The sequence below is a fragment of the Dipodomys ordii genome, unplaced genomic scaffold (assembly GCF_000151885.1).
Source record: "Dipodomys ordii isolate 6190 unplaced genomic scaffold, Dord_2.0 Scaffold49, whole genome shotgun sequence".
NCBI lineage: Eukaryota > Metazoa > Chordata > Mammalia > Rodentia > Heteromyidae > Dipodomys > Dipodomys ordii.
The window spans coordinates 1659164-1674812 of record NW_012267265.1 but is presented as its reverse complement, the minus strand read 5'-3'; the positions used below and the strand labels follow the sequence as shown (position 1 = coordinate 1674812).

The window sequence follows — 15649 nt, the reverse complement described above, 5'->3', positions numbered from 1 at the left end:
TAGGGCCTAGGCACTGCCCCTGTACTTTTGTGCTCAAGGCTAGCACTCTACTAGTTGAGCCAGAACTCCACTTCTGGATTTTTGGTAGTTACTTGGAGATAAGATACTTAGTAAGTTGCTTGGATATCACCATACTTACATCTGTCTCCAGAGTAGCCAGAATTACAAGCATAAATCTCCTGCACTAGCTATAGCTTTTTATTACACTTTTGACAAGCTATTCTCCTTGACATTTAGTTCTGTCACCAGGGTATGAACTTGTAAATTACAACTCCAAAATATTTACCATTTCCTTATTAATAATAGTAAACGTAATTGAGAACCAACTCCTGTAAGTCATCTTTCAGCACTACTTTTCAAGAGGCTAAATACAGGTTGTACATACATAACCTGAAATTAGAAATGTCCCAAACCATCAATCTTTCAAGTACAAACAAGATGACACAAGTAGAAAATTACGCACTTGACCTCATGTGATAGGACATAGTCAGATTGTTAGGGGCATTAAAGATGTTGTATAATATTGTATAAAATATCTTCAGAGGGACTGGGAAGGTGGCTCAGTGGTAGAGTGCTTGCCTTGCATGCATGAGGCCCTGGTTCTATTCCTCAGCACCACATAAGCAGAAAAAGCTGGAAGTGGCCCTGTGGCTCAAGTGGTAGAGCACTAGCCTTGAGCTGAAGAGCTGAGGGACAGCACCCAGGCCCAGAGTTCAGGCCCCATGATCAGGAAAAAAAAAAAAAAACTTTTCAAAATAACAAGTAACAGAAATTTATTCTTCAATGAAAGGAGGAAACACCTGGGTCTCTGAACCACCATGTTTAAAACAAAGAGCTACCTAATCATGTAAACTCAAACACACTGAGAAGAGGCCAAAACAGACACCTGCCAACTACAAAATCCACAGTTCACCAAGTAAACAGACCCTTAACAGGTGAAAAACTCAACAACTCTTAACAGAAGAGGCCTATAAGGAAGGAAGGGGTTGAGAAGTCCAGCACTTTGAAAACCTCTGCAGCTTTCTGTAGGAAGAAATGAAGATTGACAGTGTAACAGCATCATGATTGTACTAATGCCTTTCACTACCTTACCTCCTTATGTGATATCACCGTACCCTTCCTGAGCTGTTCTACCTCTCTTAAAAGCCCTCTGATTCATCTATTGACTGAATTCTTTACGTATATTATAGTGGATGAGGCAATATTTTTGTGGTTATTATTTGGTAAAATAAATAAATGTAAAGTATATAATGCATAAGATTACATATATGTATAATTCATAATTATATAAATTATATAATTATATTAAATATATAATGCATGAGAGGGCTTATGTTTAGGTTAGGTATCACCAAATAAATAGTAGGTATTATTGCTATTAATAGTAAGAATAAAAGTGAGCTGAGAAAGAGAAAGAACTGATCTTTAACCATGTCTTACTTTGGTCCAGCTGACATCACCGGACAACTCTCTTCTGTACAGAAGTCTGTAATGGTTCCATAAAGCATGTTGATCTGATTGAAGAAATCTACAGCTGCAAAGCAAATATCAGTTGTAAGTGAAATAGAATGGTTAAACCTAATTTTTAAACTATTTGTAATACATATAAACAACAAAAAACTTCTATCTGGAATATATAAAGAATTCTGAAGATAAGTAAGAAAAGGAAAACATACCAGCAAATGTGACAGTTTGAAGTGTCACTCACAAATTTCTAGATAGTCAAAAAATCATTTGGAAAGATTTTGGTAATCATGGAACTGCAAATTCAAATCACAGTGGAATGTCATTCTATAGAACTCCAAGAGGCTGAAATTTATTTGAAAATGTAGAGTCAAGACTAACAGATTCTTATAGGAAAACAAATGGTTATCAAGATTTATAAAACAAGTTTTATAAGATTTATGAGCTGGGCACTGGTGGCTCACTTCTGTAATCCATCCAGCTACTCAAGAGGCTGAAATTTTTGGATCCCAGTTTAAAGTCAGCTGGGGTAGAAAAGTACAAAACTCTCATCTCCGATTAACCAACAAAAAATTGGAAGTGAACCATGTGGCTCAAGTGACAGAGAATCAGCCTTGTATGAAAAGGCTAATAAGCAAGAGCATAAGGCCCTGAGTTCAAGCCCCTGTACCAGCAAACACAAAAAAGATTAAGGCACATTAAAAGATGATCTTAGTTAGAATAAGGTAACAAAACAGAGACCAAAAACAGATTCAAATATACATAAAACACTTGATTTACAACAAACTCATTACTAAGGAACAGTAGCATAAAGACAGACTTTCCACAACTATTTCTGGGTCAATTGGTTATCTCTATGGAAAGTTTTTAAGTTAAAACTTGACTCTTTGGGGCTGGGAAGGTGGCTCAGTGGTAAGAGTGCTTACCTTGCATGCATGAGGCCCTGAGTTTGATTCCTCAGCACCACATAAGCAGAAAAAATCAGAAGTGGCCCTGTGGCTCAAGCAGTAGAGTGCTATGCTAGCCTTGAGCTGAAGAGCTAAGGGACAGTGCCCAGGCCCAGAGTTCAGGCCCCACGACGGACCCAAAAACAAAAAACAAAAAATCTTGACTCTCGCCAGCGTGTGGCAGTACAGACCTGGGAAGTTGAGGCAGAAGAGCTGTAGAGTTAAGCGGCCACAGTGAAACCAGGTTTCCAAAAGAAGGGGAAAGAAAAATGGGGGGAGAAAGGACTTTATTCACAGCATATCCATAAAGTAATTCCAAAAGGATTGTTCCTCTCAATGTGAAAGACAAAACAATAAAAGCTAAAAGAGCCTGAGAAAATATGGCCATGGCCTTTAGCAAGGATGTATTAAGAAGGGCACAAACCACACAAATTATAAAAGAATAGCTTTTATATGGTTCATTAGATTTATTCCTGGGACTCATTTTATATATTTGATACTGTTCATAATTTTTACATTTGCCTCAAAACAACCTTTTACAATTTACTCGTTAGTAATAATAACTATGATATAGTAATAACATCATGGTCTTTCAGATTTTCAGTATGCACACAGTAGCCACTAAGGAAAACACTGTTCCTGTGCAGCCATGCAATCTTTTATTCAATTACTACCTTACTGACTGACTCTGCTAGTGGCACTGTTGGAATCTGACTCATTCCCAATCTAAGAAAAAGTATCTGCATTTCACAATTAGGGTGTTTATTATAATTTTTTACAAACAGGCTTTATCAACAGTTCTTATATATTACTTGATAGGTTTTTTTGTTTGTCAGTCGGAGGGCCTGAACTCTGGGCCTGGGCACTGTCCCTCAGCTCTTCAGCTCAAAGCTAGCTAGCGCTCTACCACTTGAGCCTCAGCCCCACTTCTGGCTTTTTCTGCTTATGTGGTGCTGAGGAATCGAACCCAGGGCCTCATGCATGCAAGGCAAGCACTCTACCACTGAGCCACCTTCCCAGCCCCTACTTGATAGGTTTTTAAACTAAACTTTATAGATCTAAACTGTACCTGGTAGATCTAAACTGTACCTGGTATGTGACAAATTATATAGGATTCTAGATATACACAGTAAGACCAAAGAGGATATTCTTTTTTTTTTTTCTTGTCGGTCATGGGGCTTGAACTGTGGGCCTGGGTGCTGTCCCTCAGCTCTGTTCAAGACTAATGCTCTCCCACTTGAGCCATAGCGCCACTTCCGGCTTTTTCTGCTTATGTGGTGCTGAGGAATCAAACCCAAGGCCTTATGAATGTCACTTTACCACTGAGCCACCTTCCCATTCCTAAGAGGATATTCTTATGAGAAAAACATAAAGGTGCAATAGTTAATATAAATTAATGTACATACTGAAATTCCAAAATATGGAAACAAAAGACTTCATTTTTTTTTAAGTGTTCGATGATTCTGTCTTCTTCAAAGGAAAAAGTGCCGCAGTGGAGCTCAATGGCTATTTATGAAAGGGAACTATACAACTCATGGGTGGAGATGGGAGGAAGAGACTGGGAGAGAATGAGGGAATAGAAGATACTATGTGAAAGGAAATGTACTCATTACCCAACTCATGTAATTGTAATCCCTCTGTACATCATCTCTGTAATAACAATAAATTAACTCAAAAAATTTAACTATCAACTGCTTTTTCATTAATGTGATGAAAACCAAATTTTATTGAAAACCAATAAATGGTTTAAATTTTTTTTCTAGTGGCGCTGTAGCTCAAGTGGTAGAGCACTCGCCTTGAGTTGAAGAGCTGAGGGACAACGCCCAGGCCGAGAGTTCAAGCCCCACGACCGACAAAAACAAAAACAAAATTTTTTTCTAAACTTTCTATTCCTGGATAAACAATTTAGTCATGGTAATATGACATACTTTTGAATTATTGCTAAACTAAATTTGAGGATATTTTTAGTAAGATTTTTACACCCAAATCCATAGTTTAAAGGACCTAGTTTCCTCCCAATTAATGTCTTATAATGTTATAAATAATATTTCTTCAACTATCTTTAAGAGCCAAAGGTTGGTATTATTTCTTCCTAAAATGTTTGGTAGAGGGCCAGGAATGGTGATGCACATCTGTAATCCCAGCACTCAAGAGGCTGAGAAAAAAGGACTGGGAGTTCAGTCACCTGAGAATACACATTAAGTTCAAGGGTCTGTTTCAAAAAACAAAACTTGAATAGAAATCTCTTTTTGTGGGAATATATATATATATATATATATATAAAACATTTTTTTAATATCAATAAAAGCTGGGCACTGGTGGTTCATGCCTATAATCCTAGCTACTCAGGAGGCTGAGATCTGAGGATCATGGTTCAAAGCCAGCCCGGGCAGGAAAGACCGTGACACTCCTATCTCCAATAAACCACCAGAAAAAAAACGGAAGTGGCGCTGTAGCTCAGGTGGTAGAGTGCTCGCCTTGAGCTGAAGAGCTGAGGGACAGTGCCCAAGTCCAGAGTTCAAGCCCATGACCGACAAAAAAAAAAAGATATTGATAAGACTTCAGATTTTTTAATTCTAATTGTTAACTTTGGTAAACTGAATTTTATAATTTTTTATTCACTAACAATTTTCATTTAGGGTCAGCTGTTCACAGTACCTCCCTTTAAGTTCTAATGTTAAGGTCTTTATTAATATCCACTTTTTCATTCCTAATAAATGGTTACATGTACTTTCTTATTTTTTTCTCTACCAGTTTTACCAGGGGTTGTAAATCCACTGGACTCAAAATCTTCATTAGAATTAAGTTTTGGCCTTTTTCTTTTATTAGGTTTTTGTTGTTGTTTGTTTTTTTGCCAATCCTCGGGCTTAAACTCAGGGGCTGGGCACTGTCCCTGAGCCTCTTTGTGCTCAAAGCCAGTCTACTACTTGAGCACAGTGCCACTTCTGGCTTTTTCTTTGTAGTTTATTGAAGATAATGATCTCACAGACTTTCCTGCCCTGCTGGCTTCAAACTGCAAACCTAAAATCTCAGCCTCCTAAGCAGCTAGGATTACAAGTGTATACCATTGGCACCCTGCTGTATTTGTTTTCTATTCTATTAATTTCTGGTAATTAATTTACTGGTAATATTTTTTTAACTTTTCTTTGTATTTTGCTATTATTTTTCTAATCTCATTAGTTTCCAATACCTTTTTAAATATATAAGAATAAAAATTCTAAATTTCCTGCTTTACACAGCTTTAGCAGTATCCATGTTACTATATATAGTATCTTTATCATATTTCATAATATATTCCATCTTTCATTAAGATGTACTCTTACCAAACATATAGTTTGCTAGGTTTTTGCTATTGGTTTCTAGCTAAATTCCAATGTAGTCAGAGAATAATTGCAGTTTTTGAAAATGTGCCCAGGTATGATCTGAGTTACTTGGGTTATATGCTCCCATGTCAAACTAACTCCTTGGTTATCTTCTTCTACATGTTCTGTTAGTTCCTGAAACAAGTTAAAACATCCCATTTCACTGTGGATTTGTCTACTTCTTTCAGCCTAATCAACAAACTTAAATCACTTTCTTTTGGTTTTCTTTGCTATGCTTTGTTTTTGACACAGGTTGTTACTATGGACTCACAATCCTCTTGCCACAGCCTCTGAAATACTGGTATTACAAGCATGTACCACCCAGCCTACCTTAAGTACATTTTTGAGACATAATTAAAGGCATATGAACCCATTATTTTATGTATTCAATGTGTATTGAACCGTGTATTATTTCATTCACTCATTTACTCCAAGTACTAAGGTATTGAACTTAGGGCCTCAAACAGGGCTTCAAAGTAATCTACCATTTGTAGTAATTCTAGTCCTTTTTGGTTTTAGTTTGTGCCAGCCTGAGAGCAATCCTATCTCTACTTCCCAAGTAGCTGAGATTCCATTTACCATTCTATAACTAATTAATTATCAATAGATTAACTAACTTAATTATTCATTTATTTAGTAACTGAATTTTGAATTCAGGGCTTTGCACTTTCTAGGCAGGCATTCTATTACTTGAGCCAAGCCCCTAGCAGCTTTTTGCTTTAATTATCTTTCAGATAAAGTCTTACATTTTTGTTGGGGCTGGCCTCAGACCACAATTTTCCTATGTACATTTACACAATAGGTGGAATCATAGATACTAGCCAGCATAGTTGGGCATATTCACTGAGAAACTGACTTGCTAACTTTATATCCAAGATTGTGGCCTTAAACTACAGTCCTCCCAATTTCAACCTCCAAAATAGCTAGGTATGCATCACCATTCCCAGGTAATTTACCATTTTTAAAATCTCTCGTGTTATTAATGGTTTTTGCCTTAAAGTCTGCTTTACCTAAAATGATGCTCAGTATTTTTAAGAATACATGGAGTATTAAGATCAGTATTTAATTTGTTTCAATCATTCTGAATCTGTATACAGTCTAACTCTTAGAAGCAGCCTACCTCAGGTTTGCTTTTATTTGTAACCATTCTGACAGTACCACCATCTCCCCCAACCTCTGTGCTAGGAATCAAACTCAGTAATCAAGTGCTCTACTACTGAGTCATGGTCCCAGAAACACAGCCAAAACTACTGTTTTTTTACTGAAGCATTTTTGTCCTTTACATTTAATACGATTTCTGTCTGGATTTCTACTTACTATGGTCATATTTTCTTTTCTTTTCTTTTTTTTTCTTTTGTTGGTCATGGGCCTTGAACTCTGGGCCTGGGCGCTGTCCCTCAGCTCCCTCAAGGCAAGCTCTCTACCACATGAGCCACAACACCACTTTCAGTTTTCTGGAGTCTCACGGACTTTCTTGCCTGGACTGGCTTTGAACTGTGATCCTCAGATCTCAGCCTTCTGAGTAGCCAAGATTACAGATGTGAGCCACCAGCACCCAGCTATGGTCAATTTTCTATCTATCCTACTTATAATTCTTTTTTTTCCTCTATGTTCTATAGTTAGTGTGAGTGTGTGTGTGTGCTTTTCCTGGGGCTTGAGCTCAGGGTCTGAGCGCTCAAGGCTAGTGTGTCACTTGAGCCATAGCTCCAAATCCAGCTTTTTGGTTGTTAATTATATATGAATCTCATATAGGCTTTCCTACCAGGCTATCTTCAAACCCCAATCCTTAAATCTCAGCTTCCTGAGAAAGCTAGAATGGCAGGTACAAGCCACTGGCACCAGCTTTCTACAAAATGTATTAGTCTATTTTTCTCTATTAAATATGTAATTATACATTTATTATTATTTTATCCCACCTGAGAACAGAGGTTAACAATCTATAGTCAAAGGCCAAATGCTGCATGCCACCTAGTTTGGTAAATAGTTTTACTAGAATATAACCATGCTTATTTAGTTACACATTTGGGTGACTTTTATCTTAAAGCAGCATTGCTGAATAATTAAGGCAGAGTACCTATGGAACTAAAGCCTAAAATGTTTATAGTCTAGATTTTTAGAGAAAAACATTGCTTTCTATTTTTTCCATTAGCAGAGCACTCAAAATCAAGGGCTGGTTTCTTCTGGCTACTGGGCAACTGTTTCCCATCTTTTCCCATTTATCTACATTGGGAAAATATACTAAAGCCGTTAAAATGTCAATCTTGTTGATAATTCCCGTTAGTTTTTAATACAGCTAAAATGCTTTACTTTATCAGTGCCACTGAGTGGAAATATCTAACTAGATTCAAACCATATTCACTTCAGCAAATGTAATTTTGGAGGATTACTATACATATGGAAAATTTTAGAGTCAAATTTCATATTTCAGTCAAATGCTCTATTTTCAAAGCTAAATTACATGTTCAGAAGTACAAGCTCCAATACTTCAGTCCAAAGTCAAGTTTTACCCAGCTAGATAGAATAAAACTGTAGAATGTTAAAATGTTCTAGGCATTTCAGTAGTACAGATACTTGTGGCAATTAAAACAGAAAGAAAACACAAACAAAACATAATTATTATAACCCTCTGTATAGTATCTTTACAATAAAAAATATTAAAAAAATAAATAAATATCAAGAATGTTCACAAAAAAACATAATTATATGCTTTTATGGTTAAAAGACAATCTTCTATACAGATGTTCTATGCGGTCATTCTTATATTTTTATTGGTAAACAAATGGTACAGACACAAACAAATACAAAAAAAGAATCTACACACATTATGGAAACTCAAACACATTTGAGTATTATAGAACCATCATATAAATAAGATGGGTCTCATTAAAAGCAAATAAATCCCTTTTTTTTTTTTGGTTGTGAGGAATCGAACCCAGGGCCTCATGCATGCAAGGCAAGCATTCTACCACTGAGCCACCTTCCCAGCTCCCCTTTTTTTTAATTGTGAAAATACCCTACAGAGGGGTTACAATTAAATGGTCAAGATAATGAGTACATTTCTTATCAAGCATTGTTGCCTCCTCCTTTGTTTCCCCTTCCCATGCCTTCCCATCTCTCACTCCCCCACCATCCCCCCCCAAATAAATCACTTTTTTTCCAGTAACTAAACTCTCTTAGTCCAGGAAGATAGCCACATTATGATAACACAACACTTAAACAAATGCTATTACAATAAGGCTTTAAGATATATCAATAAAATCTTTCTGGTTCATAAAAAGCGAGTGGCAGCTCAATTTACTAAACACATGACATTTCAAATTATAATAACATATCATCAAATGTTATAAAAAGCTAGGTATGGTGGTGCATGCCTGTAATCACAACACTTAGGAAGATGAAGCAGGAGGATAAGAGTTCAAAGCTAGCCACGGCTATATCGCAAGATAAAAGCCAGCCTGAGAAATACAGTAAGACCCTTTCTCAAAACAGATAAACAAATATACTGTCTAATGTTCCTTAATTAAAGCCTAGATATTTCGAGTGTGCTTTTAATTAAATCTTATTTAACTTTTACTCCATTCATATACATTTTCTTCAATTAGAAAACCCTATCTTTGCAGGGCACTACCGGGTCATGCCTGTAATCCTAGTAATCCTGTAATCAAGAGGCTAAGACCTGAGGATAGTGGTTCAAAGCCAGCCCAACCTGTAGAGTCTGTGAGACTCTAATCTACAGTTATCAACCAGAAAATTGAAAAATGGCACTGTGGATCAAAGTGGTAGAACGCTAGCCTTGAGTAAAAAAGCTCAGGGACAGTGCCCAGACATTGAGTTCAAGCCCCACAACCATCAAACAAATAAATATTCTATCTTTAATCTTAACACCAAAAAAAAAAAGTTATAACAGCTGAGTGTGGAAGTATATATCTGTATCACCTATATTTCTACCTATTCAAGAAGTTGAGAATCACTTGAATCTGTAAATCTGAGCCCAACTTAGGAAAACCAGTGAGACACCTTCTTAAAACAAATCAAAAGCGAAATAAAACTAATAAAATTCTACTAATTTCTTTCACTAATGCTAAGAAAACTTGAACCCTTTATTTCCCATGGTTCTCTACTTTAACTCACAAGAAACATATTTACTTTTCACTTGGAGTTAAGAATATATATTTGACAAATTTCATTTTAAAAAACCACTACTGGATTTTTTTTTCCAAAAATAAGTGAAATTTAAGCCAGTGCTTCATGCCTATAATAGCATCTCAGTAAGCTAAGACCTGAGGATTGAGGTATGGAACCAGCTTAGGCAAACAACTCTGATAAAATATTATCTCCAAATAACCAACAAAAAGCCAGAAGTAGTGTTGGTTCAAGTATAAGAGTACTAGCTATGAGGGAAAAAACCTCAATGAGAGTGCAAAGCCCTAAGTTCAAACCCCAGTGCTGGAGAAAAAAAGAAAAAGAATTTGTACAAGTAACAATACGCTACTTAGAGAAGCAGTTTAGCATTATGGTTACAGACTGTAAAATTTTTATAGCTGTATTTGAGTTACGCCATTTGAAAGCTACATAACTTAAGTAGCAAGTTACTAATCTTCTGTCTCATCTTCCTTATCACACAGTAAAGTGTGATAATAATAGTACCTACATCATAAAGTTATAAAGATAAAATAAAATCATTCATGTAGAAAAGATAGAATGCCAAACACATAATTAGATAAATACTGTTCATAAGAACAGCACTTCATAAAATTTCATATTCAGAAAATAAATATCATGAGGACTAAAATATATAGAGATTATATATATGTATATGTATATGTGTGTGTGTGTGTGTGTGTGTGTATATATATATATATATATATATATATATATATATATATATATTTCTTAGAAAGCACCCCTTACAATAGTAGCCTCATTGTAAAGGAACTTAATTCAGTCTACTGAGAAACAGAAAAGCTACTCACTATTAACTGCAACCCATTCATTCAGATCTTCCCCCTCAGGAAGCATGACTGCCATGCGGAGATTGCCACTACCAAGTGTGGCTTCTGCATGTTTTAAGAGCTCATACTGGTGAGAACCTTCTGGGATGTTCTTCTTTGGTTTGAAAGTTTTAGAGGAGCGACTGCCACTATAAAAACAAAAGGAGAAGAAAAAAAAACATTTAAGGAAAAACCACCAATAGCATTTATTACGCTATATTACTGGATAAAATAACATAGAAGTGATCTTAAACATCCACAAAATAAGAGCAAGTAAACCTTTGGCTGTCCAACATTCAATCTAAATTAATGCATTAAACCCTAGCAATAGAAGTTATGTAACTATCATGTTCTCAATCCAAATACCTACAAACTTTCTCTACATTCTCTATTTTAACTCGCAAAGAAAAAAAATTTTAGCTAAAATTAATCCAGTTCCTAACAACAAATTTATCAGTTAGAATTATATATTGTAATCTACAAAAAAATCACTTTATTCCTTTTTCATCACTATTTTCTCATTCTAATATAAATTTGTCACCTTCTTATAAGCATAGATATAGGAAGTGAAAGTATAGCTGAAATGATAAAAGTGCTAGCCTTTAGCCACAAAGCAACAGTTTGAAGACCTGAGTTCCATCCCCAGTTCCAGCACCAAAAAGAAATAAAACAAAAAGCCAGTATGAAGATATAATTTTTATATAGATAGAACATAAAAATTCTAGAGCAAGAAAAGATTAAGTGTTCTAATCAAAAATCAACCCAGAATCAAAGACCTTGAAGTAAAAGCAGACACCCTGAAAACATTACAGGAATGAATAGGAGAATGAATAGGGCTCCTTGGCACAGGCCGAAATTTTCTTAACAAAAACCCAGAAACACAACAAATCAAAGAAAGGTTGGACAAATGGGACTGCATGAAACTGCAGAGTTTCTACATGGCAAAGGACATAGCAAGCAAGATCAATAGAAAGCCCAAGTATTGAGAGATCTTCACTAGCCATACAATGGACAAGGGCCTCATATGTAAAATATATTTAGAATTCAAAAAAGTTAAATCTTCCAACATCAATCGCCCCACTAATAAGTGGGCTAAAGACTTAACAGAGATCTTGCCCATGTAATGTAACCCCTCTGTACAGTATTTTCACATTAAAAAAAATTATTTTAAAGACTTAACAGAGAGACTTCTCTGAAGAGGATATAAGAATGACCAATAGACACATGAAGAAATGCTCAACTTTGCTGGCCACAAAAGAAATGCAAATCAGCCATGTACCGGTGGCTCATGCCTGTAATCCTAGCTGCTCAGGAAGTTGCAATCTGAGGATCACAGTTCAAAGCCAGCCCGGGCAGTAAAGTCTGTGAGACTCTTACCTCCAATAAACCACCAGAAAACTGGAAGTGGCACTGTGGCTCAAGTGGTAGAGTGCTAGCCTTGAGCTGAAGAGCTGAGAGACAGTGCCCAGGCCCAGTTTCAAGCCCCATGACCAACAAAAAAAAAAAAGAAGAAGAAGAAGAAAGAAATGCAAATCAAAACAACATTGAGATTCCACCTCACCTCAGTTAGAATGGTTATAATCAAGAACACTAATAACAGATGCTGGAGGGAATGTGGCCAGAAAGGAACACTACTGCATTGTTGGTGGGAGTATAAACTTGTTCAACCACTTTGGAAAGCAGTATGGAGGTTCCTCAAAAGACTCCACATAGAGCTCTCCTATGACCCAGCAATCCCACTTTTGGACATTTACCCAAATGATCACAAACAAGGCCATACTAAAGCTACCAGCACAACTATGCTTATTGCAGCATTATTTACCATAGCTAAGATATAGAACCAACTCAGATGCCCCTCAGTAGATGAATGGCTCAAGAAAATGTAGTATATATGTACAATGGAATTGTATGCCTCCATCAGAAAGAATGGCATCACCCCATTTGTTAGGAAATGGAAAGACTTGGAAAAAATTATATGAAGTGAAGTAAGCCAGGCCCAAAGAAACATAGGTCCCATGGTTTCCCTTATTTGCAATAACTAGTACATGTCTAGGACAAGTAGAAAAGGTCAAAAGCTATGGACATATGACCATGTAAAATGATGTTAAGTAATGAACCCCAAGATACGTACACAAATATTTTTCTTGCTTGCTATTATTTCTAACATATTTATAATGTACCATGTGATTTTTCTGTTTCTTTGTATGTTCCTCCCCCCACGGTATAACCCCTGTTTTCACTGTATTTGATGTCAGTGCCCAGCATTTTGTATATACATTTTTCTAATTTGGGGAGGAGAAGGAAACAAGGATACCGGTTGACCCACTGTAACAATGAGATGTACAAGACACTATGTTGAAAATGACTGTGAAATTTGGGAAACTATGTAACCACTTAATCACAATAAAAATTTGAAAAAAGAAAATCAACTTTACCACTTTGGGGGGGGAGGAGTTAGGGAGAGAAGGGACTGTAGGGATAAAACAAAGGAGGGGGTAAAAATGCTCGATATGAAATGTACTCATTACTTTTCATGTAACTGTAACCCCTCTGTACAGTATCTTTACAGTAAAAAAATATATTAAAAAAATCAACCCAGAATTCTGCTTGAACAGCTAAGTATCCAGACAACAGTATGGTTTGTTTTGCTCAAACTTTGAATGCTTACATATGTATAGCCAGTGCACATAGATACACATATGCACAAAGCCAGCCATCTCTACAGGTTCAACATCTGCTAAACCCAAACAAGAACTGATGATATTTACCCAAACAACCATAAACAAGGCCATATTTAGGAAATACTGCATCCATACTCAATATACACAAACTTATTCTTACCACTGTTTCAATCTGAATATAACACCTACTCATACAGCACCTACATTGTATTATGTATAAGTAAATTAGATATTACTTAAATACAATTTCTCAAAGTAAAGAATGTGTACAAGTTACCACTACAATTCCAGAACCTAACATAAGCATAGGTAAGAATAGATCTTTGAAGTTTTTTTTGATGAGCTAAACAGCAGCACCTCCCCGCACACACATACACAGAGCAAATACTGACATTTGCACAGTGGTTAATAAGCATGCAGAATAATATATATCAATAATAAATAAGGAAACTAACCCAAGATTTTTAAAAACAAAAGCCCCAGATTAAAAGGAAGGAAAATTTCAAAAATGACAGCTATACAGAATAACTAAAAAAAGCAACCTAGCCAGGCTCCAGTGGCTCACGCCTGTAATCCTAGCTACTCAGGAGGCTGAGATCTGAGGATCAAAGCCAGCCCAGGCAGGAAAATCTGTGAAACCCTTATCTCCAATAAACTATCAGAAAACCGGAAGTGGCCCTGTAGCTCAAATGGTAGAGCACTAGCCTTGAGCTGAAGAGGGAAAGTGCTCAGGCCCAGAGTTCAAGCCCCACAACCACCACCAACAACAACAAAAAGCAACCTATACAGAATAGAACATGTCACAATGCTTCAAGAGACTTGTTCAATAAGATAAACTAAAAGAATCCAAACACACTTAAAGTGTTGAAATACAAAAGACTAATACAATGAGTGTGTAGAAAGTTAAATTCCAGAGATAGCATGAAGTTGTTCGGAAAAGGTAAAACAAAGTCACTGCACTTGCTTTTCTGTGTGTTTATTCAATATTGCTAAAACATCTAGAAAAACAGGAAAAAAAAAAACAAAACTACTAGACATCGAGAGAGAGAATAAAAAACAGGACAGAGGTCTGGGAAGGTGGCTCAGTGGTAGAGCACTTGCCTTGCATGTCTGAGGCCCTGGGTTCGATTCCTCAGCACCACATAAGAAAAAAGAAAAAAGCCGGAAGTGGTGTTGTGGCTCAAGTGGTAGAGCGCTAGCCTTGAGCTGAAGAGCTGAGGGACAGCACCCAAGCCCAGAGTTCAGGCCCCACGACCGGACCCAAAAACAAAAAAACAGGACAGAAATAAATGAATTAGAGACTATAAAAACCCTATACAAAGTCAATAAGGCAAAAAGCTAAAAAAAATATATATATAAGACTGACCAAAAAAAACTTGACCAAAAAAAAAAAGAGCCCAAAATCAACAAAATTAGAGATGAAAAAGAAAATAACTCAATAAATATCCAAGAAATTCAAAAGATTATGAGGGACTACTCTAAAAACCTATACTCAAATAAGATATAAAATGTAGAAGAAACGGATAAATTCCTAGAGGCATGCAAGCTGCCAAAGCTAAACCAAGAATATAAATAAACCACCCAAACAGACCCATAACAAGCAGTGAAATCAAAGGACTTTTCCCAACAAGGAAAAGTCCAGGTTCCAATGGATTCATAGATGAATTCTATAAATATATGCATACAAGATAATATACATAGGGTTTTATGCATATACATGCAAACAAACTGACTCAAGGATGGTATACTTAGGGGAGTAGTCCAATGGTTTAACTCCTCTGAACAACCAACTATTTAACAAAATAAATACTAGGAAGCAGAAATATGCCCTAGATGGGGAGGGCAAAAAAGGAGGCATTTAAATACAGAGAGGAAAGATGAACAAATGCAGTCATTATATTCCATGTACCTTATGTAAAAATTAAAACTATTTAACTTCAGGGTAGGGATGGCAGAATTAAAAATAGAGGAGAATGATGGGAGAGATGACATTGATCAAGATGCATTGGATTCATAACTTGGCTTATGGAATTGTAACCTCTTTGCACAACTGAATAATAAATTAAAAAACATAAAGTGGGACACTGGCGGCTCATGCTTATAATCCTAGCTACTCAGGAGGCTGAGATATGAGGATTACGGTTCAAAGCCAGCCTGGGAAATGGCTGGAGCTAGAAGAAATCATGTTGAGTGAGCTAAGCCAA

The 15649-nt window shown here is 36.3% G+C and overlaps 1 protein-coding gene across 1 annotated transcript in view; it reads right to left on the bottom strand.

The window, feature by feature from the left end:
• Mob1b (MOB kinase activator 1B) overlaps positions 1-15649 on the bottom strand; it is a 41652-nt gene that overhangs the window by 15892 nt on the left and 10111 nt on the right. Inside the window, exons 2-3 of the mRNA XM_013020084.1 lie at positions 10747-10913; positions 1441-1534 (exon numbers count right to left, since the gene is read on the bottom strand). Coding sequence (XP_012875538.1) covers positions 1441-1534; positions 10747-10913 — 261 coding nt within the window. The remainder of the gene's footprint in view (positions 1-1440; positions 1535-10746; positions 10914-15649) is intronic.